At 36.7% G+C, this 25,521-nt stretch overlaps 1 protein-coding gene and 1 long non-coding RNA gene across 6 annotated transcripts; both read left to right on the top strand.

The window, feature by feature from the left end:
• Positions 1-2,245: 2,245 nt before the first annotated feature.
• Positions 2,246-10,814, top strand: LOC122825674. Of its 4 annotated transcripts, none has more exons than XR_006369696.1 (7): positions 6,424-6,538; positions 6,638-6,923; positions 7,532-7,619; positions 7,759-7,934; positions 8,141-8,303; positions 8,376-8,493; positions 9,794-10,814. It is a non-coding gene; the product is annotated as an uncharacterized LOC122825674 (long non-coding RNA). The 4 variants fall into 4 exon arrangements; XR_006369697.1 differs by lacking the exon at positions 9,794-10,814 and adding an exon at positions 8,494-8,675 and having other exon boundaries at positions 8,376-8,401; XR_006369698.1 differs by lacking the exons at positions 6,424-6,538; positions 9,794-10,814 and adding an exon at positions 2,246-2,278 and having other exon boundaries at positions 6,841-6,923; positions 8,376-8,675.
• Positions 10,815-16,364: 5,550 nt separating this feature from the next.
• Positions 16,365-24,761, top strand: LOC122825666. Of its 2 annotated transcripts, XM_044107171.1 has the most exons (13): positions 16,377-16,557; positions 17,218-17,503; positions 19,267-19,396; positions 19,669-19,977; positions 20,670-20,933; positions 21,816-22,091; positions 22,433-22,714; positions 22,790-23,101; positions 23,357-23,418; positions 23,563-23,635; positions 23,977-24,078; positions 24,155-24,183; positions 24,445-24,629. In XM_044107171.1, exons 3-13 carry the CDS (start codon positions 19,282-19,284, stop codon positions 24,520-24,522), a joined length of 1,902 nt encoding a protein of 633 aa, XP_043963106.1. In that variant the 5' UTR covers positions 16,377-16,557; positions 17,218-17,503; positions 19,267-19,281; the 3' UTR covers positions 24,523-24,629. The 2 variants fall into 2 exon arrangements, with proteins under 2 accessions (XP_043963105.1, XP_043963106.1); XM_044107170.1 differs by having other exon boundaries at positions 16,365-16,557; positions 23,357-23,635; positions 24,445-24,761.
• Positions 24,762-25,521: the final 760 nt, after the last annotated feature.

Below are 25,521 nucleotides of genomic sequence, written 5' to 3'. Positions count from 1 at the left end.
TATTCCAGTATTTCCTGCATGAACTTGTCTTTTAAAACAGGGGTGTCAAAGTCAAATGGACGGAGGGCCAAATAAAAAATTTAGCTACAAGCCGAGGGCCGGACTTTTAAATGACGCATATAGTCTAGTGCAGTGGTCTCCAACAGTACAGCGGACCGGGGGGTCCGCTGTACTGTTGTAATGTAACAACAGTACAGCTTGTTGTAATGTAACATGAACATGTTACATTACATGTAATGTAACATGTTCATGTTACATTACATGTAACATGAACATGTAATATGAACATGTAACATGAACATGTAACATGTAACATGAACATGTAATATGAACATGTAACATGAACATGTAATATGAACATGTAACATGAACATGTAACATGTAACATGAACATGTAATATGAACATGTAACATGAACATGTAATATGAACATGTAACATGTAACATGAACATGTAACATGAACATGTAACATGAACATGTAATATGAACATGTAACATGAACATGTAATATGAACATGTAACATGTAACATGAACATGTAACATGAACATGTAATATGAACATGTAACATGAACATGTAATATGAACATGTAACATGTAACATGAACATGTAACATGAACATGTAACATGAACATGTAATATGAACATGTAACATGAACATGTAATATGAACATGTAACATGTAACATGAACATGTAATATGAACATGTAACATGAACATGTAACATGTAACATGAACATGTAATATGAACATGTAACATGTAACATGAACATGTAACATGAACATGTAACATGAACATGTAATATGAACATGTAACATGAACATATAATATGAACATGTAACATGTAACATGAACATGTAACATGAACATGTAACATGAACATGTAACATGAACATGTAATATGAACATGTAACATGTAACATGAACATATAATATGAACATTAATATGAACATGTAACATGAACATGTAACATGAACATGTAACATGAACATGTAACATGAACATGTAACATGAACATGTAATATGAACATGTAACATGTAACATGAACATGTAACATGAACATGTAATATGTAACATGTAACATGAACATGTAATATGAACATGTAACATGTAACATGAACATATAATATGAACATTAATATGAACATGTAACATGAACATGTAACATGAACATGTAACATGAACATGTAACATGAACATGTAATATGAACATGTAACATGTAACATGAACATGTAACATGAACATGTAATATGTAACATGTAATATGCACATGTAACATGTAACATGAACATGTAACATGAACATGTAACATGTAACATGAACATATAACATGAACATGTAACATGTAACATGTAACATGAACATATAACATGAACATGTAATATGTAACATGTAATATGAACATGTAACCACGCTGCAGACGATCTGTCTGCTCACGGCTCCTTCTAGAATGTTGTGTTTACCAAAGCGTGTAGGTTCTCTGTCCTCTGACAAATTGACCTTTCTATGCTTCTCTGCATGAGACTCAGCAGGAGGTCACACAGAAATCTGTGGAGGGTCTTGATTTGAAAAGTTATAACACAAGAAAATTAGACGCTACCAAAGTGTTCGCTCACGGTCAGATCTTTTTAACTTTGGTTCATAAGTTATTATGCAGCTGTAAACTTTTCTCTGGTATCCCCAACTGGATCTATTGATCCTTTGCAGCTACGTCACTAAATCATTGGAGGCGCCATGATGGATGTCAGGAATGAGGATCAGAAGTATTTAACAGAGAAACTGAAGTTGTTTTCCCAATTTGTTTTTGTACAAACAGACAAGAAGTCAAACCAAATCATTTTATCATAAATCTTTTGTTGATGAAAGAAGACGGAGAGGGTTAGCTGTCGTCATTGGTAAAAGATGGCAGCCAGTGATGTGTTTGCAGATTTTACAAAGTAAAAAGGAAACATCAACCATCTGAGCGACTCACAGAAAACACATGAATAATTCTGTAGGCGTCTTCACTCCTTAACCCAGTGTTTCTCAATTCCAGTTCTCAGGCCCCCCTGCCCTGCATGTTTTACGTGTTTCCCTTCTGCCACACACCTGGATTGAATATGTGGGTGATTAACAGGCTTCTGCAGCTCTTGATGGTCATGCAATCATTTGAATCAGCTGCTCTGGAGTAGAAGCACATCTAAAACATGCAGAGCAGGGGGGCCTGAGGACTGGAATTGAGAAGCGCTGCCTTAACCAAAGCCACTGCTGTAGTGAGAGAACTTTACCTGAAGGTAAATGTTTGCTGTGTATGAAACTCTTCTCTTGAATTATGAATGTTGTTTTACAGCACGAAGTTTGTGAGTTCAATTCCCAGCTGAGGTTTTCTATATGGAGTTTTTCTCACTCTGAATGCATGAGTAATTTCTCAGTACAGTTCATCTTACTTTGGCTTTTCTTCACCTTAAATCAGCTGGGTTCCCTCTCAGCTGTTTTCTGCTGCAAAGACTTTTGTCAAAGTTAAAACAATAGTTTGGATTTATCAAGGTCAGGGCCTGAAGCCTTATTATCAGGAATGGTTCCTGCAGTGGATCTCTTTTCACTTGGAGGAAGGAGGATAAATCCTCCAGATGGAGGAAAGCTAACAGATATTTTAGGAGAGAGCAGCTCCCACGTTCTGAATGTTTTACATCTTTCCCTGCTTGAACACATTTGCCTTAAGTGGTCGCATCATTAACAGGATCCTGCAGAACCTGATGACAGGTTGAGAGGGCAATTTGAATAATTTGAAGCAGGAAGATGACTAGAAAAGGAACAACACTTATATCTTATATTACTCAGCCACAGTTGACAGTAACAGTTTTGTATTGAAAACAAACTGGATTGCAGAAGAACATCAAGTCTTTTCATACAACTTTTCTTACAGAGACGAACCTGCAGGGTTTAATCTCACCTGTCTCTGAAATCTCTTTGCTTTGCTCGTTTTTAGGAACCTTTATTTCCTCGTAGTTGTCACATTTTCTCAGCTCTGCAGTAAAAGCTTCATTTGCAGCTCCTGTAGATCACCTGCGTTTCAGAAAACATGAGCTGTGAACATACTGACACTGATTACTGACCGTTTTCATGCTGAGCTGCCAGTAATTTCTGACCTTTGGGATTGTTGGTGATTGTTGGAAGTGTGTAGGTGGAAATTAAACACATTTTGAGCCGGCTAATGGACGCTGGACTGAGTCACGTTGTGCTGTGCCAACATACTGAATGAGCCTTTTCATTTATTCAAATCTCCATCAGGAACTGATATCATTTCATAAAAACATAATTACAGTGAACATGTTTTCCATGTCTACTTCTTTTATTTCTATTTTTTCTTCTCTCATTATTAAATGACAGCTTCCTGTTTTCAGTCCTGCTGATGTTCACACAAAAGTCTGGTCATTATTAAATACATTTTTGTGATAATTAGCAGAATTTGTGAAATTACTTCTCTGAATGATATTGTTTTTCAGGTTATTTTACTTTGAAAGCAAATCTCTGAGTCTTTGCATCTCATAAATTGGCTCTGAGTAACAGATTGGATTAGCAAATATGTTGCACATGTGCAAAGAGACGGTTTTCCATATTAATCCAGACGCCTGTGAATCTCTGACAGATGCTGATATCTGTGTCTGACTGAATCCTGTTTGGTTTTCCTCAGTATGGTTCAGATCAGGGAGGTTTTCTGACTGCGGGTCAGAGAAAAATATCAGATCGTTAAGGAGATAGGTCATATAAAACATTACATGCATTGATTATTGTAATTCCTTTGATATTAGTTTTGATCAGTCATTGCTTCTCAAGCTGCACTTTCATCAACCATTTAACTGAGCAATTTGGAATTACGAAAATATGGGAATTTAAAAAAATATTTGCCCTTCGGCTGTAACTGCGATGGAAAACTTTTATTCATGTGATCAGAAACTGGATGTTCTTACTGGCAGAAAAGACGAAGAAGACAACAGGAAAGTGGGATGATGATGATGATGATGATGAAGATGATGATGATGAAGATGATGATGATGATGATGATGATGATGATGATGATGATGATGATGATGATGAAGATGATGATGGTGAAGATGATGATGATGATGATGAAGATGATGATGATGATGATGATGATGATGAAGATGATGATGATGAAGATGATGATGATGATGATGAAGATGATGATGATGATGAAGATGATGATGATGATGATGATGATGATGATGATGATGATGAAGATGATGATGATGATGATGAAGATGGCATGTTTTTAATGACTTATCATGTGAACAAACTTATTCACATGTGATTTTAATTGTGTTTTTTATTTTAATGGAAATACCACAGTTGGAAAATTGTTTGGTTTTTTTTTGACAAAGTTTTGTAATGGAAACCAGTTACCATGGCAACCCCAAACCACAGGCGAAGCAGTGAAGATGTTCCTGAAGTACCATACCGCTCCAACCTTGATTAAGGATTCATTTGTCCTTCATAGCTCAGGATTGGTGGATTCTGAGCGAATAATGTGAATTCTCAAAAACTAAAGGTGGAAAAAAGGGAATCTAAATAGGTTTTCAGGTTTCAAACATCATTTGTTCTTTTTTTTTTAGAAAAATGCACATCCTCAAGCATCTCCTCCATAAAATCCTTCTGAAGGTTTCCTTCCCAACACTACAAGCCAGAACCATGGTGTTAGTCAAAATCCTTAAATAGAAGCATAAATTCATCAGAGAGCTCATCTTGAGACGGACACATGACAGTCAGATCTGTCAACTCACTGCTGCAGACACAGAGCTAATTAAGCTGCAGCAGGCGCAGCAGCAGCTGTTCCTCCTGCTCATCAACACATGTGGTCCACTTTTTATTTCTGGTGTTGAACAGATTCAGTCACGTGTGTTTGGACTGAGTACAGACTGTCCAGGTAAAAACTGTCTCCATCCAGTTAGGGAAGTGATCTTGTTGGGAACTCTGACAGTTTTGCACGTCGTGTTACTGAAGTTTTACTGCCATGAGTTTTATGTATATAAATAAAAATTTAAAAAAGCAGAAATGATGGATGGTTTGTATCTTATCAAATTGTTTATAGATGAGCATAAATTACCTGATTTGATATAAATATCACTTGTTATTTAAATTTTCAGTTTCTGCATTTTTTAAAATTATTTATACAATATTTGATATTTTCACAACTTAAACACTGGATCACTTAGTGACTGGTACAGAATCCATACATGTGAGTTACCAGAGTGTGACGTACTTCAGGCTACAGCTAAAAGTACAAGATGCTGCTGCAGCTACAGGAGTGTATTGTGGACCAAGTGGTTGATATGTCTGTACTCACTAGGAACCTGCATGGTGCCTAAAAGGTATCTACAGGCTACAAATAAAAGAAAGAAGTAGTTATATGAAGAGCAGGTTGGGTAAGTTGAAGCAGCCCATGTTGCTATGAAATGGTAGAAAACATTGATCATGTGACCAAATAGCTGGAAGGAAGGAATCATTTTTAAAGTCTGTGTCATAAGCTGAAGATAAAAATGTTGCATTTTAGCTGTGGGCACAAATAAAGTCCAAATGGAAGCTTAGGGGGAAGTTTGGTCTCAACTTGCCAAGGATTCAGTTTTAGTTCTTTCTTTCCAAATGCCAAAGTGTGTGTGTGCAGGGGTGTGCGTTTGTTTCTAATACCTTGTGGGGACCGAAGCCTGGCCCCCACAAGGGGAAATGCTGTTTTAGGGTCAGGGGTCAGATTTAGGACTAAGGTGTGAATTGAGTTTTGGGTAGGTTTAGGTTTAGGCTGTAGAAATGAATGGAAGTCAATGGAAAGTCCCCACAAAGATAGCCATGCAAACATGTGTGTGTGTGGGTGGGTGTGTGTGTGTGTGTAGGTGTGTGTGCATGTGTGTGTGTGTGTGTGAGAGTTGAGGAAGGGAGACCTTGAATTAACAAATTCTCAGATTTTTTGTTTTTTTTTTGTGATTTGTTCTTTTTAAGTGAACTCAGTTTTTAAACCAGTTGATGTTAGAGTTCAGCTGGTGACGCCTGTGCTAACCCTGAGTCCAGGTTATGTCATCAACTAAAATTATGTTCCTTCTGTAAGTGCATGAAATGCAGTCAGTGTTGACTTGGAAAAGAAAAATATATCACCTGTTTTACATCAGAGACGGTGAGAAAAATGTGATTCAACCTGTGAAGATAGAAAATCAGCCTCACTGCCTGACTACTGCCTAAATTAAATAAAAAGAGACAACTAAAGAAGAACATGTTGATTTGAAAAAGCGAAAAAAAAAGAAAGAAGAATGTAAGATGGAACAAATATCTATTTTTTTGTCTCCTGACTGATTCTGTCTCTCTTCTCTTACCATGTTGGCCTTTTTCATCAAAACACCCTCATTATGAAAAAGTACAAAGAAGTAATTGGCCCGGATCAGAAAACATGCGTCACAAGGATGCCTATCAAAGAGACAGATGGTCTCCATGGAGACGGACACAAAATGGTTTCCGTCCTGATCGTTCTGTGGAAAGATCAGGAATAAGTTAAGAACAATGTTGCATCGTGTCGGAGGAGTTACAGACTTTAACCTTCATTTTTATTATTAAACATCTTTACATTTCCTCTCTTCCTGTTCCTACAGTCCACCTCCGTCTTCCACTGCGCCTCGTTTTTATTCTCTCCTGCTTGTTCTGGAGGTCAGCCTGGGCGGGACAGCTCACCCCACACTGAGCCTCATCCAGCCATGAATCACATCCTCCCTGACTAATCTGCTCCATTAAACCTCTAAACTCATTTTGTGTTGTTGTAACAGAAAGTCATTTTAAATCAGTTTTGGTTTGTCAGCTGTTGAGGCAGAAACATTGTCGTTCAGAAGAGGCAGCAGAAACCTTCAGAGGGGATGAATACTTTTCTAAGTCAGAGATAAGGTAAGGTAATTTTATTTATATTGCACATTTTCAGAAACAAGGCAATTCAAAGTGAGGAGAATCAGCTGTGACTCGTTGGTTTGGGTCGGACCAGACAGAACTTCTCGGTCTCTGCAAACAGAGAAGAGAAGATGGCTGCCTCTTGTTGCCCAGATATTGTTTATTGATAATGAATTGCATCAGTGGAGTATTTATTTAGAAGACCAACCAATCAGATCATACTACAGCCTTTGCTGTGAATCTGTTTGATGTATTTTTGTCTTGTTTGACATTCTAGGATGTAAAAAAGAGGTTTTTTTTCAGCAGGTCCATCTATTTGGTTTATATTTTAATTCAGAGCTCAAAGCTGACATCCTGAATGCATGTCTCATTTTCAAGCTTTGTGAGCAGTTTGGAGCTCAGGCTAACTCAGGTGTTCCTGCCCTGTCACATACTGTATGCAGAGGGAGTTTGTTTGAAAAGTTTCCAAAGTGCAAACACTATAACTCCACCACAAATTGGCTCCAATCCTGCAGTTTTCACCGGTTAAGTGGAGAAATCTTTCTGTTTGACAGTTACACAAAATGCCCTGAAACTGTTTTTTAATGACTTTATCTTTATGTCCACAGACAGAAAAACACGTTCCAGGGAGCTACTATCTGTTTAATGTATTCTTTCTTTAAAAAATGAAGATCTTAGAGGAGGAAAGCAGCAGAGGTAGATCTACCGTCCATTTTGATTCACATATCTGCAGTTGCAGGATTTCTCTTTTGTCTTTGGTTAAAGATCACGAGCCATTTCTCCTGCTAGCTCCAGCTTCTCTTGTTTGTTTGTTGTTATTGTTGTATTTACCCAGAATGCCCTGCGCCATAGAGCACTTCCTGCATTTGGAGCGTTCTCCATTCTGCACCAGAGTTCACTTCAACCAAACAGAAACAGGTCTCAGTTGGATTATGCATTTTCACCTCCAAACGAGCCGGACTCTCCAGACAAATGAACTGCAGTTGGATTAAAGTGAACTAAACAGAGCAGGTAGGAATAACTTCCATGTTACTGGACAATCAAACTCCCACTTCCTCCTACAGAAAAATCAACATACAGTTTCTGTAGAGTTCAGGTTCTCAAGTTTTCTGGATCGGCTCAGAGGTCCAGAATAACTAGTGATGAGAAAATCGCTTTGATTCAAGAGCTGCAGAGTTCAGGACTTTATGTTCCTGATTTTACACTTTAACCATCAGCAGATGCATCAAGTCATGAAGCTCCAGACCTGTTGGATGAAATCCTCCTGTTTCCATCATGTCGGAGCCAAACAGCAGAAAGGAACTTGGGATGATCTCAGTGACGGATTGATAACAGAAACAGGAAACTTACAGACAGGAAGTGGAGCAACAGGAGGAAACAGTAAGATAAATGTGAGTGTTTCTCTCTGCATATGTTAAAGCAGGAATTAGCTGTGTTTTTTATTCCCTGCAGGTCTTCATGCCCTTCAGAGCCAGCAGGTTAGCAGTGTGTGGAGTTTGGATTAATTTGACTTCCTCTGTCGCTGCTGCGGTCCTGAACTTAAAGACGTTCAACCTTCTTCCATTAACAGGTTTCACCTCTTGATCCCCATCAAATATCTCTGCAGCTTCTCTTCTCTCCCGTTCTGTCAGCCTTTCCACTCAACCATTGTTTCCATGACTTTTGCACTTTAATAAAAAATAAATACAGTGAACCAGCTGAAAGCTGCTTGGTTCCACCACTTTTAAATTTAGCAACGATTCAGACCTTCAATTTTCCTCGTTTTCTTCAGGCAAAGCAATAAATTATTACTTCCCAGCAGATGAAGTGCTGCGGTGAGTTCAGCTAATCAGCCGCCGACCACAGACGCTTGAAGCCACAGAAGTCGATTAGTGTTTTTTTTTCTTGGTCAACATTCAGCCGAGGCTCAATTAATGAGAAAAAATTACAACAATGTTCATGAATCAGATCCTGTGAATAACTGCAGGATGATGAAAGTTTTATTTGAACTACTGGGGTTTAATGACATTTTATTGTCTGTATTTACATTGTGTCACACCCTGCAACTGTTACTAATAAAAGTGAAGGAATAAAAATGAAGTAGAAATGTCCATATGCAGGTGGAAACATACGCTAATTATGCATAATATGCCACCTGTGTGACAGAGGCAATGAACTGAAATGGGTTCTTTAAGTGAACCTAATAAAACTCAGAGTGCTTCATTAGCAGGTTACCTGTAGGAAATGTTCTGACAGAAGTAATGCAGGATTATCACCCAGATGTAAATATTATATCACCAGATGATATTAAAGATTAAAATCAGCAGAGATGTTAAATTCTCTTCCCAGTTTATTTTATGGGATTTAATGAAGCAACAATGTTTGATCAATTCAAGCAGTTAATTCAATCCAAAGAAATAACAACTTCATACATAAATCTTCATCCTCAACATGTTCAGTTAGCCCTGTTATTAACATATTTCCTTTAAATCAGGAAGATTTGAAAGTGATGCATCCAAACATTTCTGAAATGTTCCAGGTGTGCTTGGAGATGTTGATTAGATTTCAGCTTGAACAAATCATTTATGCAGAATTGCAGGAAACGTTTTCCTCTGTCTTGTGATGTGAAAAATGGATAAATTTAGTAAAAATCCAAGAAAAGATTCAGTGACTAAACAGAACCGGTTCAGTGTAGTTCTGCTCAAAGGTGTCTGTCTTCCAGTATGGAAACGTCTTTTTCCATTTATTTTAGTAAAATCAGTAAATCCTTGTGACAAGAGGAGTGTGAGCTGCTCTATCTGACCTCTCTGGGTTGGTGCCACTTCCCTGCAGCCGTCCATCTCTGTGTTCTGCTTCTGTTTTGCCAACGTTTCCATCTTTTATTCATGCAGACGGCCCGGTCTCCATCAGCTGGTCTGCTGCCATTATCCTCCACCAGCAGACATGGCCTCACACACACATGGACAGGAAAAGTTGTTGGGAAACTTATCTTGCATAGTTTGCTGAGTTAGAGGCAGAAATGTTGGGTCGGATCGAACGCAGCCTGCTGAAATATCCTGACAGAACCTGCAGAAAGTCTGAGGAAGTCATGAGACCCAACAGGCTGACCTGAGCTCTGCTCAACAACTTTAACAAACTGAAGAAGAAAACTCTCAGACCTGAGGAGCTTCATCTTCAGCAGTAAAACAAAAACAAAAAACGTCGTAACAACCTGGTTACTTAACTGTGACCCACTAACCAACATTTTTATTTTGTAATTTTTGTCGATGTTAAATTTAAATTTATTTTATTTACATTTTAAACTATTTCTTTCACCAGATTGTAATTTATTCTGCATTAGATTTTCCATCAGGCTTTTTCCTTTTGTTTCTGAATCTTTTCAGTCGATCTTCTTCTTGTTCTTTGGTGTTTATTAACAAAATGATCACCAGACTGGCCAGAATGTCCCTCCAGTGTGGATCCTGTTATCTGTGTGTCACTTTAAAATAACAATATCCTATTTGATATCTTTTACTTTTGGAGTTATTTCTGAATAAAGTTTTACTTTAATTCTATTTAAATTCTTCTATTTAACTGTCGACAGTGTAACTTTACATGTTTTATCATCTCATCTGATCCATATTATTCACTCTGAAAACTAAATGTGCTCTTTAACCCAGTTTAACCAAATCTAAAAGACACAACCGTCTCTTCTCTCCTCGTCTTTCCTGCTCTCGTTTCTCCTTTTTCTTTTCTTCTCCTCCATTTTCTGTTTTCCTAAAATGAAAAACTAAACCCACTGGTGAGTTTCTTCAGCCGCCTTTCAGTCTTATCTGCCGTTTTGTTCCCAGTGACACCATAATGAACTGGTATCCATAAAAAATGAATCATTATTCCATCATTTTTATCCTGTTTTGTTGAATTTCTATGAAGTTATCTGGTCTGCTTTGTTAAACTGATTCATAATGAACTGATCTCTGCAGTCTGATTTCTTCCACTGAATGGTGAATAATAATAATAATAATAATAATATGAATTTTTCTCTTGTGTACTCAGAAAGTTCATCACTTCTTCATTTCCTAATGTTGTTAAACTCTGAAAGCTACTTCTACTCTATTGAATATATTAAAAGCTTCTGTATAAATTTGAACATAACTATAATATTTATTGATGTAATTCTGCACCGTTTGTGAGTTTAAATGAATTCCTGATAATTAATCATTTCTCCTATATGATTAACATTCAGTCAGAGCTTTTATGTTTCTCATGGTTTGTTTTTCCAGCTGCAGCCTGTTTGTAATCAAGCTCCTCCATCTTGTCACTAATCACTTTAAAATGTTTCTTACTGTTTTTTCTTTTGATACAGTTTTTGTTTCTGTAAGTTTTCTGCTTATTCTTAATTAATGAAACTCAGTTTTACTTCAGTCATTTCTGCACTTGGGTTTTTTTCTAATCAAACAAACAGAACAACATAATAAAACTGTAAATGAAAATGAATCTAAATTAAAAATCCTTCATGCTTTGGATGAAATCACGTTAAAACTTGAAAGTGCTGAGAATCATTCTCTGTTTTATGAAATCCATCAAAACCTACTGGAAACAAAATCATAATTTGATTTTCAAAAAAAATCTTTAAAATATTTCTAAGTGTGGATTTAAAGTGTTTGTTTGTGTAACAGTAAATTGTGTTTTGACGTTCCAGACAGTAACGTTTAATTCAGTTCTTCAGATTTTCTTCACATTATTTCCTGTTTCTCGGTTTGTTTTTATATTCTCGTCTTGTGTCTAATTTTTCTGTTTCTGTCTGAAAAACTTCCTGTTTAGCTGGTTTAGCTTCTTTTGTATTAAGTGGATCTGTTATCAGGCGGCAGCATGTGTGAGCCGGCGGTACGTGGACAGAATCTGAATCCGTGTTGAACAAGTGGAGCAGAGTTGTGATAATGAAACCTGGAGCTGCGCAGAAGGACGGTAATTACCTCTAGATTAGCCTCACAGTCAGGATTAAGATGAGGAAAACAAACAGAACAGAAATAAAGCCACAGAATCGCCTAAATGTCAGAGTTCACAGAACAAAACAGTAACAATATTCCTCATATTTCTGTGTAAAAGGTGAATCATCTCCAGTGATTCCTCTCTCCTTCGGGGTTCAACTCCGATGCTCAACTTCATTTTTATTCTTTCTCTGTAAGAATAAATGTATTTCTGCCATTTCCTTCTACTGATTGAATCTTTTTATCTTCTTAAGATTCTTTTTAAACACATCATGTTGCAGAATTTTGTGCCAACAGTCTGACAGCTAGTTTTCTCCCCTGCCCAATAAGGCAGACCTGCACAGGTTCAACCAAAATGTAGCAGAGTTTTTCCTGCATTTATAGGACAAACTTTGGATCAACAGTTTCCTACTTGCAGGAAATGGCTGACAGTGATTTAGTCTAGAAAATCTGCAGCTGATGGACAATTTTAAAGGGAAAATATTTCCAAAATTCACTATTTGCTATTTTTGTAACTTCCATCTTCTAAAAAAACCCACCAAGCCTTTTTCTGGCAATAACTTCATGTTTCTTAATGTCTGGAAAATGAGACATTTTAAAAACTTCCTGATTGTTGAGTCACACTGTGCCGTCACTTAGCAACCTCAGTCGAATCTAGCCAGTTGCCTAGCAACCCAAGCTGATATCCAGCTGGTTTTATCACAGTATGAGCTGTACAATGGCTGCTGGAAAAGACATGCATTCTATTGTTGACTTACCGTCCAGAAACAACTCGCTGCATTCTTGTTGGCTGTGCAGGAGGCTCCACTTCTGCTTTTTAAGGGCTTACGACTGCATAATGTTTTGTGCAAAAAAAATAAATAAAAATGCAATGAACATGTTTTGTGTAGGCCGTAGACATGTCCTCAACTGTTCAAGGACGCTTCATAGGTAGGTCAACTTTTAACAGAAGAAAAGCTCAGAAAACCATGAAAATAAACCGAGAACAAAAAGCAAAATTCTGAACGCAGAAATGATCAAAATTATGTGATTTTACTGGTTAGAGAGAGAAAATCCATGCAGAAATGATTTTAAAGAATCTGATCAGACAAATGAATGCATTCCTTCCAGAGAGACTAAATAAAGATTTCAGTGTGGCCTAGTCAAAGTTCAGAACATGAGTAAGTCTCAATTTCAAGGCCATCAGAGATGCAAAAGATGAATCAAAATCATGACAAAAACTGGATGGCAGATCATTAATATGATCAGGAAGGGAGTTTTTTTCTCTCCTAATAAAACAAATTATTGATTATGTTTTGATTATATTAAAAATATCATTTGAAACACTTAGGAGGCACAAAAAGCATCAACAGATTCAATTTGTTAGCACTATAATACTTTTTCAGAACAATAATATTGAATCAATAATATTCAAATCAAGGTGGGAAGCAGAGGCTGAAGTTACTGACGGGTCAGTGAGAGAAAATAAAGATAAAATAATCAGAGAGGATCTGTTGGATGAAGAGCGGACAGGATGAGGACGAGGGGCAGAACGGCTGAAGGAAAAATGAACAATGAGATCGTTTGGTGTTCAGAGGACTGAGTGAAGCCATCTCATCAGAGGTAATACCATCAGAGCCAATCTGAGCTCTGATTATGGAGCCGTTTGCAGAAGCAATCAAAGAAAAGCAACAGAGCAGACGTCCAGCCTCAGCCGTTCTGACCTCTCCGCAGAGACGTCTTAAACTCTGCAGAACACCATCGGAATAAATAATGGCAGCTCTCGTTCTGCACTGAAACCAGATCTTACAATCATTTTTCCAAAACAATCTTTATTAAATAGAAGTCATGTCCTGTTGATGTCTGGATCTCCTTCTCTCCTACTGCTGATCTCAGCTTTAGGAGTTAATAGTTTGTTTCTTATTTTTAAAGATTTTCTTTGTCTTTTTAGGCATTTCTGTCAAGTGTTTTGTTTCATATTACATTACAATTTTTCAATTTCTTAATTGATTTAGTATTTGTTACTATAAAAATAGGTATTTATTTACGAAACAAACTTTCTGCTCCACTGTCAGTGTCCAGAGCTTCTGTTTTGACTGCATTAAACAGAAACATCAATTTTCTGCTTGAGGGAAAATTGATGTTGACTCTTTACAGCAGTGTGGTTGGTTGGTTGGTTGGTTGGTTGGTTGGTTGGTTGGTTGGTTGGTTGGTTACATTTTCTTCTGCATTTTTTGGAGAGGATTCTTCTTTCTTCTCTTCAGTTTTAAAGGTGACACCAGTTGACACGCAGGATGAAGATGTGACTCTGAGCCACAGGAGCAGAACGGGGGAATCGACGTCCTCTGCTGGATTTCACTTCCATCTCAAACCTCCTCAGTGCAGATTGTGAGGTAAATTCATTTCCCTCTCTTCTGCCTCGGTGGACGTTCCTGCAGGTCGACTTTATTTTCTCCACTGCTGAGGTGTTAAATACAGCAGCAGCTCTCTGTCAGATGTCCACCTGTCTGTCAGCTGCTGCACAACAACAAAGCAGGTTCCCTTCCAGCGACAGCTCACACATTATGGGCTGACGGAGCCTGCAGCCGGTTATTGATTGGTTATTTCCAGGGACGGCGCCTTCTGTATTAGCTGCAGCTTGATGGAGGTGGAGAAGCAGATAAAGAGGAGACTGATGAGCCGAAACTACGGAGCCGTGACGGAGCGGACCGTTCACATACAGTCACTGGACACAGCAGCCTGCTGCCGCTGCTAATGCATATTATTGAATATATGTGTGTCATATCTAAGAAATCTGACATTCACTGTGACATTATGTCAGGAAACATATTTTGTAAAGATGGAGATTTGCCGTTCCCTGCAGGTCAGGAGGTCAGAGACGTTTGGAGACGTTTTGGTTTCCTGGTCATGATGTCATCCTTCAGAGTTAATTTTATGCTATTTGACCATTAAGTCTTTAATGTTTAAGTTTAGAGTTTTAACCTCAGTTTAGTCTTTCCTCCATAAATCTGATATAAAAAATGTTCTTATTTTTAGTCATTTTTGGGCTGTTTTTAGTCTTATTGTTGTTTTCTCTTCTTATTGTTTCATTTTTTGTGTTTATTATTCATGTTTTCTCCCCACCTGCAGCCTGTTTACTGGTAAATCAAAGTCCAGTAACCACCCTCCCAGTACAGGCAGCTGGTTTTCATTCACTTGTCAGATCCTCCCTGTAATTTCTTCTCCCTTATTGTTATTTGTGTTGATTTTTATGATTTATTTTATTTTATTTTTTTGTCATCTTTAGTGCAGAAAATGCTGAAAGTTTCAGAAGCAGGTCAGTGTTTCCAAACACTTCATAGAAACAAATACAGTGACACCTACTGGCCATCTGACAGCATCACATTAACATGAATCAAAGGATGAGGGCCCATGAAACGTAACTGTACAAACTGTTAATGGTTTTTTATTAAGACTCAAGTATATGTGTGCTATAATCTGATTTTGCAATAATAAAATACTGTTTTTACTGTAGCTGTGGATGTATTTCACAAGATTGATCATAAAACAAAACTGTCAATAATTTAGGTTAAATGCTTGTGCAACTGAGAGTCTGATAATAATTATATTAGTAAAGGATTATTATGGAAAGGGCTTGGTGGAAAAACTGGAGCTGGAGTAAAGTTCCACTTTCACATTATGAATGCAATATAAAAATAAAACAAAACCAAGTGAACAGTGATTAAAAAAAATACATCTAACTATTATGTGGTGTTAAAATATTGATGTTTAGAGAGGAAGACCTCATGTCTGGGTGTAATTATTAGAAGTACAGAGTTGCTAGTTGAAATTCTGAGATGTGAAAGTCCTGCAACCAAACCGCAGATGAAGTGAAACACAAATCTGTTTCAGTTCTGTGGTAAAAATAATAATAATAATAATAATAATAATAATAATAATAATAATAATAATAATAATAATAATAATAATAATAATAATAATAATAATAATAATAATAATAATAATAATAATAATAATAATAATCACCACTTCCATTTTGTATTTGTTTTTAAATGAGACTTTTACACTTGAATTACAGTAAAATATTGTTAGAGGTAGACACAATCACAGAGAATATACTGGATGAAACATTGAGGTTTATTTTCATATTTGTTATTGTTCCTATTTTTATTTTTCATTTTTCTCTCTGAAATTAAATTTTACATGTTTGAACTAAATATTTCATCTTAATCCTCATTATCGGTATGCAATATAGATTTTACATGGTGAAATAAATAATAATGTTTGATATTTAGTTCTACATATAATTACTCAAAATAAAAATAACTAAAATCAATAATAATAATAAAAACCAAGTTACCTTGTGCTTCTTTTCAAATAAATATTAAGAAAAATGTACTTGGAAATTTTGGTATTTACTGAGGTAAAAACGTCCAGTAGTTTACGTCCCGTCCTGCGTCCTGTAGGTGGCGCTACGCTAATCACTTTTAGCTGCTTTTAATCTCCACCTTTCAGCCCAAAGAAAAGGAAGAAGCAGCAGACATCCCAGGAGGATCTCGTCCCGGCGTGGAAAACTGTTTTCTGGGTTTTCTGGGATGTGAGAAGCTTTGGTGCAACAAGTTGGACGAGGATCCGTCGAAAAGCGAGCAGGATTCTTCAGATGAGGATCCGTCTGACAAAGAAAATATGCTTCAGGAGAAAGAAGAGTGAGCATAAAGTTTAACATTATTCTGCTGTTTGTGTAAATATAGTACGAGTTAATAAAAACGTGTGGAAATAAGTTTTATTTGCTCGCTCCTGGTTTTCCTGTGCGCGCCCTCGCGCATTTTGTTTCTGCGAGTTTGTCTCTGAACAAGAAGCTTCATGGTTTATGTGGAGTTAATATATGAAGCTGAATATAAAGGATGCATTCATTGTTTTTCCCCTCATTTTTAATATTAATGTAACAGGTGGCACCATTAGCTGTCGCACTCTCCACAGCCTGAGCCTCCATGAAAGGGAAGCTGTGAGTTTGGTGGCCGTGTGTTAACGTCCTGTGTGTGAGACCAGCTGTGTGTTGGGCTCACGCTGTTTCTGGCTGTTTTAGGTCGCAGGAAAACTGTTTTACAGTGATTCTCTTAAGTAAGTTGCGCTGATGTGGTGTTTTTATACAGAGCTGCATTGTTAATGGTGGTTCAGTGGTAGTGTTACCTGGACGTGCGGTTGTTCGATGCTGCAGTTACATTTGTCTCTTTTAATCAGAATGAATTGTATGTTTTTTATATTGTTTTTATCTGGTAGGGCTGCACCAGATCTGCTACATCTCAGAGTGCTGCTTTATGTGTGGTATCTATCATGTCCTGACTATGTTCTTGTTTCTCTGTTAGACTTAAAGGTGATGAAGATTCAGACTATCAACCTGAAGAGGATGTGTGTTGAACAGGAAGTCCCTTCAAGTCAACAGAAAAGGGAACTCTAAAGGGAGAGAGAAGAGAAAGTTTATGACAGAAACATCATCCAGTGGGGATTTAAAGTGGACAGTAGCTGCTCTCTGATCATCAACGCCATCAATGATGATGATGATGATGATGATAATGATGATGATGAAGCTGGACTCTCCACCTGGATCAGGAACCTCCTCAGATGGCCGTGTGTGTCTGAGTGTTTTGATCAGTGAGTATGTAAAGCTGAATGATTATAAATTATCTGTCAGTTTCTCCGTTTCCACCAGATCTTCATTTAGCAAAGGAAGATTGTTCTCAGTAGAGATACGGAGGTTTAAATGATTGTCCAGAGTCGAGTTTCTGCTGGTTTGATGAGAAGATTTTGTGCACCACATAGGAGAATCCAGCTGCTGTAATTCCTCTCTATCTGTGCAGCATCAGAGCGACACAAAGAGCAGCTTCACCTGGCAGGTTGTTGATTGAAACAGCATGAAGACAGAAGCTCACTGTACAGCTGTGATGAAAAGTAAAACACCTTTCATCTACTGAATAAATGAGACAAAAGCAGGACTGGATGAGCCTCGTTTCTCTTTGCAGACAGATTAGAGATTTTCTAAACCAGTTTTTCACTTGAAAAAAGAACTGGTGTTTTGCTGGACAATTTTTGTTTTCTGTTAAATGATCCACAGCTGAACTGATCAGGGAACCGTCTGCTTTTAGTTCTTTCCAGATTCTTTTCATCTTTTAAAAACCTGCTAAAAAAAATAATGTTTTAACTTTGACTCTGGATGTAGTGATGCACCTACTTGTATTATAGATATGTATTATTTGTAAATGTCAGGTTTAAGCGCCTAAAACATCAGACAGACAGGAAAAGACAAGAGAGTTGGATTCTTTTACTCGTGAGGAGAACAGACAGAGATGTTTCAGTCACAATCTACCCGCCGCATCCTCTCTTTATTTCATTCAGTTCTCTAGTTTCATGCATATTTCATCTCTAAGGTCACACAGCTGCAGCGTGACTCAGAGTTACACAGCATATCTTCTACAACATGTCCTCGTACAATTAAACAAAAACAAGTTCTATAACTTTACAGAATCTTTCGTGTCAACGGAACAGGAACTCCTTGCCGAGCGATTATCTGCTGAAACAGGATGCAACCGTTCCTTTACTCAAAACATTCATGTCAACCATTTCCTTTAGTGAGGCCTCCTTAAATATAATGATTAGTATTTATATAGGTTGTTGTTTTAATTCTATCAGTAAATATGTGGTCAAATGCACACACAAATATTAAAAAAATTACAAATGCAAAATAAAAGTACCCACACAATTATAATTTCTACAAACATTAAATTTCTACACAGATTTTTTAATTTCAACCTCACAAATCTGATGATTACAAATTCAAACCTTTTACTACATCTTCAAATATTAAACAAGTATGCATTGATATACACAAACAAAACTGCATTTAGGCACAAATCAGCTTAAGATGCACGAGGATTTTTGAAACTTATTTCACGTTTCCAACAGCCTCAGATTTGTGTGTTAAAATGCTGGTTAAAAGCTGGTCATGTGATTTATTTATTTTTATTTTTTGGAGTGTTTTGTTTGTCACTTTATGTTTACTGTTCTTACTTGGTTTAACTCTGAGTCTCAGAGCTGCTGCTGTTAGTGGACTGACTGCAGCTGATTAGTGTCAGTCATAAATCCTCTTTATGAAGGAAATGACAACAAGCTGTATAGAAAATAAAAATAAAAAAGAAACATGGTCTTTACAATCAGATCCCACAACCATTTCTTACTTTTGTTCTCAGTCTTATAAAATTAATCAGTTAAAAATTGTTGAAATGTTTGTTTCAACTACTTCCTTCAATTTGCTTTTTTTTTTTTTCTGTCAGTTTCTAAAGAACCCAAATGTTACGACATCATAGTGACAGGATACATGGTGGGTGTTGGTGTGAATCTGTTTTTATCCTTTATTTCAGCCTCAAAGAGGAAATATGATCAGTATTTTCAGATCTGCAGCAGAGAAAAATCTCTCAGTTCAGCAGCTGATAGACGGACAGGAGATGTTGGTTCTGGTTCTGGTTCTGGTCGTTGTGCTTCAGTTTGAAGGTAAAGATCTAATTTCTTTTACAAGAAGATGAGAAAAAGTAAAAGAATCTTTAATTTTTTTTAAGGAGACATTAACTTATAATAACTGTAAAATAAATATTTATGGCATTTATGAATGAAATTTTATTTTATTGTCCTCAAGACTGAACAATGTAAAAATAATTCAACACCAGGGAAACAAGATGAATAAAACATTTCTAATTTCACCTTCATGATTATTTGGTGAAGAATGAAATCTGTAAAACTTTAATGTGTTTTTGTTTCTGCTGCAGGAACCAGAGGAGAAATTCATCTGTATCACAGAGAAGGAGAAAATGTTGTTCTACCTTGTAACAGTCCTTCATCAGATTATTCATGCTCTGTTATTGATTGGGTTTACTACAAAGATACAAGCTCAGCTCACACAGTGATTGGAAATGGTAAAGTTGATCAGAGTTCACCTCGAGCTTCCAGGTTAAATTTGGACAATATTTGCTCTCTGATCATCAACAACATCACTGCTGATGATGCTGGAATCTACATCTGTACACCTGGTTCAAGATCCTCCTCTGATGGTTTAGTCTATCTGAATGTTTTAACCAGTAAGTATGAAAACCTGAATGTTTTAACACTCAGACTGTTTCCTTCTGATCAACTTGGTGAAATGTTGGACAGATGTTTCTGACATCATCAGTTCTGATTTCCTTTTTCCCTGAAACCTTGAACTTCTTTGGACTTTAACATGAGGGAACCTCTCAGTGACCTGATGCAGTCAGAAGTTCAGATGTTGTTCAGTCAGAGAAACAATCATTTATTTAGATTCAAGTAAACATTACCCATCAGTCCACACAGTCTGAAATGAAGCTTGCAATCAGGTTTTCATTTTTCCCAGCCAACCTCTGTTGTTTCTTCTACTTCCTGTTTGAGCTGGGGGCGGGGCCAAGCTGTGATGACATCATGAAGTCGGCTCATCAGAGTGAACGTTGTGTTCAGTTTAGATTTAATCAGTTTATCTTTTATTGTTCAATGTTTGATCAAAGCTTTGAATAATCAACTTTCTATATAACTTGTTTTCTTCCATCAAGCTGATCAAAACCTGATCAGATCTGTAATAATAATGTAGATCAATAATCATGTAAAATGGAAAAACATTACAAAGAAAGTAATGATTATAATTTATTTTATATTCTACATTCTGCAGCCTGAGAGTCTAAAACTTTATTAAAGTTCTCACCTCTGAGAAAGTTACTTTAACATATTTTAGAGAAAACTGTATTTGTATTTTTTCCTTCAGTTTCAGACGCTGATCCAACAAATGAAGATTTCACATTACAGTGTTCTCTGTGGAAACATGGAGGATGGACTTCTTGTCCACAGAAAAGTTTCCGCTGGTTTGATGAGACAGGAAGTGAACTGACCAGTAAAAATGATGATCGCAGATCAACACAAAGATGTTTTTCTTCTCTAACTGTGAAGCATCAGAGCGACACCAACAGAAGATTCACCTGCCAGTTTGTTGAAAGAAACAAAATTAAGATTGAAGTTCAATACACACAAGGTATGATGTCTTTTTTTCTTCACAGAGTAAATGAGATAAACAGCAGAAATTTCTACTATTTTATGTGATTATTTATATTTTTTATATGTTATCATTTATCTTTCTAGAAAGCTTACAGTATATTTTCAAAACTAGTTTTCTATCTGAAATAAAACTTGATTTTCTCCTCTGAGATAAAAAAGGTTCAGAACTTTTTTATTTTTCTGCTGCAGCTTAAGATCAGTGAAACATCCTGCATGAAAGCAAAGAGGACAAAGACTGTTGTTACAAATATTCAATTAATTTACAGATACTGAGTGAGATTTATGGTAATAATATGAATTCTGATTTATCCAAATTATTTTAAAAAATTATAAAATAAAAAAGTATTATTATTATTTTGTAAAGTGAAACAGATTCACTGAACTGATCAGTGAACCGTCTGAATGTTTGTGTGGAACAAAGTGACCAGTGCAGCGTTTTGTAGGGAACCTTTAAAAAGTGACACCAGAACAGAGCAGCAACTTTTAGAGTCTGTTAGAGACAGAAGAGACAGATCAGTGTGTTAAAGACAGAAATCCTCACAGAGACTTCAGACTGAGAGTCACATGTTGGTCAGTTTCCAGGTTGGATAATAAACTGAGTTTTAACAATAAATCATCCAGTTCTTCAGGAGAAAATAAAGTTTTAATGCAAATAAAAGAAATTCAAACTAACAAACTTCTGTGAGATTTTGAAGTTGCTGGATTTTCTTTCAGAATCGTGAATTGTTTCTATTGAATATATTTTATTTTTTTAAACATGTATTTTATTTCCACTGAATACAGGCAGAAGATCACAGAAACTGATCTTGTATTATTAACTAAATTAATAGTAAAATATTTCTCTGAATGTTTTTTCCAGTCCATCTCTACCACAGAGCAGGAGATGAAGCTGTTCTGCCCTGTAACAGACCTTCATCATCCGACTCATGCTCCTCTGTTGACTGGATTTATCAGAGAAATAAAAACATGAACAGGAAACAGGAAGTTCATAAAGGAATGGTTCAGAGTTCACCTCGTTCTGCCAGGATGAGTTTGGACAGAAACTGTTCTCTGATCATCAACAACATCATGGCTGAAGATGTTGGACGTTACAGCTGTGGATATAATACAGATGTGTATCTAAACATGATGATCAGTAAGTAATCTAAACTAATGACTCTACCTGCTGATTTCAGTCTTTTATAGATCTGACAGTTTAGATCCTGATGTGTTTTTGTCAGGACTGGAACTGGATCTGTCTGATTTTAGAGACTGAAATCTGTTCATTTCTCTCTTTATGATGTTAATTATGTTGCAGTGGGGAAAATAATTTAATTATATTTAATTATATTTCCAATGGCTCATTTTAGTATTTTATCTCTAAATGTTTGTCTGCAATGTTTCCATAGAAAAGCTGCTGATTGTTACCATAAATATAAAAGATTTTCTTTATGAAAAGTCTTGGTGATGAAATGTGAATTTCTTGTTTTCTTTCAGTCTCTTCATCTCCTCCAGATGTTGATCCAACAAAGAATGAAGAGATCACATTATTCTGTTCTCTGTTGAGATCCAGATCATCAGGTTTTTGTCCAGATAAAAGTTTCCTCTGGTTGGATGAGACAGGAAGTGAACTGACTGGTGAAGGTGATGGATATAAATATGGAGGACAGTTTGGTTGTGTTTCTAGTCTGACTGTGAATCTTCAGAGCAGCAGAAGATTCACCTGCCAGTTTGTTGAAGGAAACAAAGTGAAGATAGAAGCTCACTATGGATCTGAAGGTGTGGTGTCATATTTTTATAAATAAGTTAAAATGTTGCAATGAACAACATTCTTTGTTTTTGTTTTTGCTGCAGGAACCAGAGGAGAAAAACTTCATCTGTATCACAGAGGAGGAGAAAATGTTGTTCTACCTTGTAACAGTCCTGAATCGTTTGATTCATGCTCCATTATTAACTGGCTTTACAACAGAGATAGAAGCAAAACTCACTCAGTGTTTATAAATGGTAAAGTTGTTCAGAGTTCACCTCGAGCTTCCAGGTTAAATTTGGACAATAGTTGCTCTCTGATCATCAACAACATCACTGCTGATGATGCTGGATTCTACATTTGTAGACCTGGTCCAGGAATCTCCTCTGATGGTTTTGTCTTTCTGAATGTTTTAACCAGTGAGTATGAAAACCTGAATGTTTTAACACTCAGACTGTTTCCTTCTGATCAACTTGGTGAAATGTTGGACAGATGTTTCTGACATCATCAGTTCTGATTTCCTTTTTCCAATAATAATGCTGATCAGTCAAAACAGTTGTATCAGTATTTCTTCTGTTTATTCTTCACATCCTGAGACAAGTTGCAGTTTCTCTCTTTAAAGAGGCTTCTTCATTTTTCAGAGATTAAGACAACAGTTTTCATTTTTCTTTCAGTCTCTCCATCTCCTACCGATGCTGATCCAACAAAGGAAGATTTCACTTTACTCTGTTCTTTGGTGAGAGATGGAGAGTTTGGTTCATGTCCAGATAAAAGTTTCCTCTGGTTGAACGAGACAGGAAGTGAATTGACTGGTGAAGATGATGAATATAAATCTGGAGGACAGATTGTTTGTGTTTCTCGACTGACTGTGAATCTTCAGAGCAGCAGAAGATTCACCTGCCAGTTTGTTGAAGGAAATAAAGTGAAGATAGAAGCTCACTATGGATCTGAAGGTATGATGTCATATTTTTATGAATAAGTTAAAATTTTGAACTGAAAAACATCAACTTCTGGTTAAATGTCTCATTGATTTATTTTGAATCTTATGATCAAACAATTGATTTCTAATTTAATGTCATTATTTTGGACACTTTGACTTTTCACACCACAGTTTTTATGTAGATCTCCAGTTTTCTTCTCCATGATGGTGGTTCAGGTTCTCCTTGGTTCTAAATGTGGATCCAGAATCACAGACACTCAGATTGATGTTCAGTCCACCATCATGTTCAAACTATTTTCTTCCTAAATCAGATGAAAATGATCCCATCAGGTTGTTGCTCCGTCTCCTCCTCAGGCCCCCCCGCCTCGTCTCCTCTGAGCTTCATCATGTTGACTCTGAAGATCACAGGACTGATCCTGATCGTTGGAATCACTGTTGGTATCATCAGAACCAGAGGTGAGGAAACTCAGCTACAATGGAGACAATTTACACACTTCTTACTTTAATCACTTTATTCTGTTTTTCACTGCAGGAAGAAAAAAGCCTCAGAAAGACGTTAATGTAAGAGAAACAATCATGAAAAATACATTCATAGACATTTTATATATAGATTATAAATGACAAACATTATGTCAACAGTATTGATTTTTATCTTTTTTCTTTTTAGTCTTTACTTGAAATGTCTTAGAAGAAAATCAACATTCATTGAACTATAATGTTGTAAAACTGTTATATTTTATGAGTAATAAATGTATGTTTAGATGTTGTTTTTGTTTCTGTAACTGTTTTATCCAGTTAATCTCTGCTTGTTTTTTCTCTCAGGTTCGTTTTTCTGTTGATGACGACTCAGTGAATTATGAAAATGATGGAGAACGTTCTGCTGCCGCCGCTCTCCACTGAGCTTCATCACATCCAGGATGGTTCATTAAAAAAGCTTCATTTTAATCATTAGCTGGTACAAAAGTATATTTTGCATGGAGTTATCTGCATATGAGTATTAATTTTGAGCTGTGTTGGATTCAGTGTTTTATTTTTTTAATCCATTATAAATAAATCTAAAAGTTGTTTGAGAGAAGAAGCTTTTACTCTGTAAATATGTTGTTTGCTTCCTTTTTAGTGCAAATAAAAGCTTTTTTGCATATTTGGTTTTATTTTAAAGAACTTATTTTATGACAGGAAGTGATGTAGAGCATGAGGGATTTACTGATCACTCATTGGTTAATATTCAGAAAGTGGGAGGAGAGAAGAGAAAGGACAGGAAGTAAAATATGGAAATTAGTTGAAGTTTTTAAAAAGTGGCATTTTGTTTTATTTGGTTATTAATATTGTATGAAATAATTTGGATTGTAATTAATTATATTTGTGTACAATTAATTCAATCTGTAGAGACTCAGACAGACAAAGGGGTAACCATTAGAAAAGTTTAATGACACTATGATTTAAATCTTTGGCGCTCGGGCCCCGGCTAAGGACATTGATCATCGCAAACTTTGCGATGGGCTTGGATGAGCATTCCATATGCTGAGAGGAACGTCATCCCCCCGGGACCCGGCACTGGTGGTGGAGGCGATGAAGGATGTGGCCTGATGCTGAGCGAGTGGAGGTGAAGGGGTGGAGGTGGGTTGAGCTCAGCTGGAAAGCGCACGACGCCATGGATGGCGGTCCTTATCAGCTGGGGCTTGGACGGTGATTGGACGTAACGAGTCTTGGTCCGGCGTTGAGCAATCAACGGTGATGAGCCGGAAGTTCCGGCTGGATGATGCAGGTGGGGCTAAAAGAGTCTTCCAGCTTGAATTTACGCCTAGGCTTCATTTCAATCTGTAGAGACTCAGACAGACAAAGGGGTAACCATTAGAAAAGTTTAATGACACTATGATTTAAATCTTTGGCGCTCGGGCC

The sequence above is a fragment of the Gambusia affinis genome, linkage group LG22 (genome assembly GCF_019740435.1).
Source record: "Gambusia affinis linkage group LG22, SWU_Gaff_1.0, whole genome shotgun sequence".
In the NCBI taxonomy this organism is placed as follows: domain Eukaryota; kingdom Metazoa; phylum Chordata; class Actinopteri; order Cyprinodontiformes; family Poeciliidae; genus Gambusia; species Gambusia affinis.
This window is presented reverse-complemented; position numbering and strand designations above follow the sequence as displayed.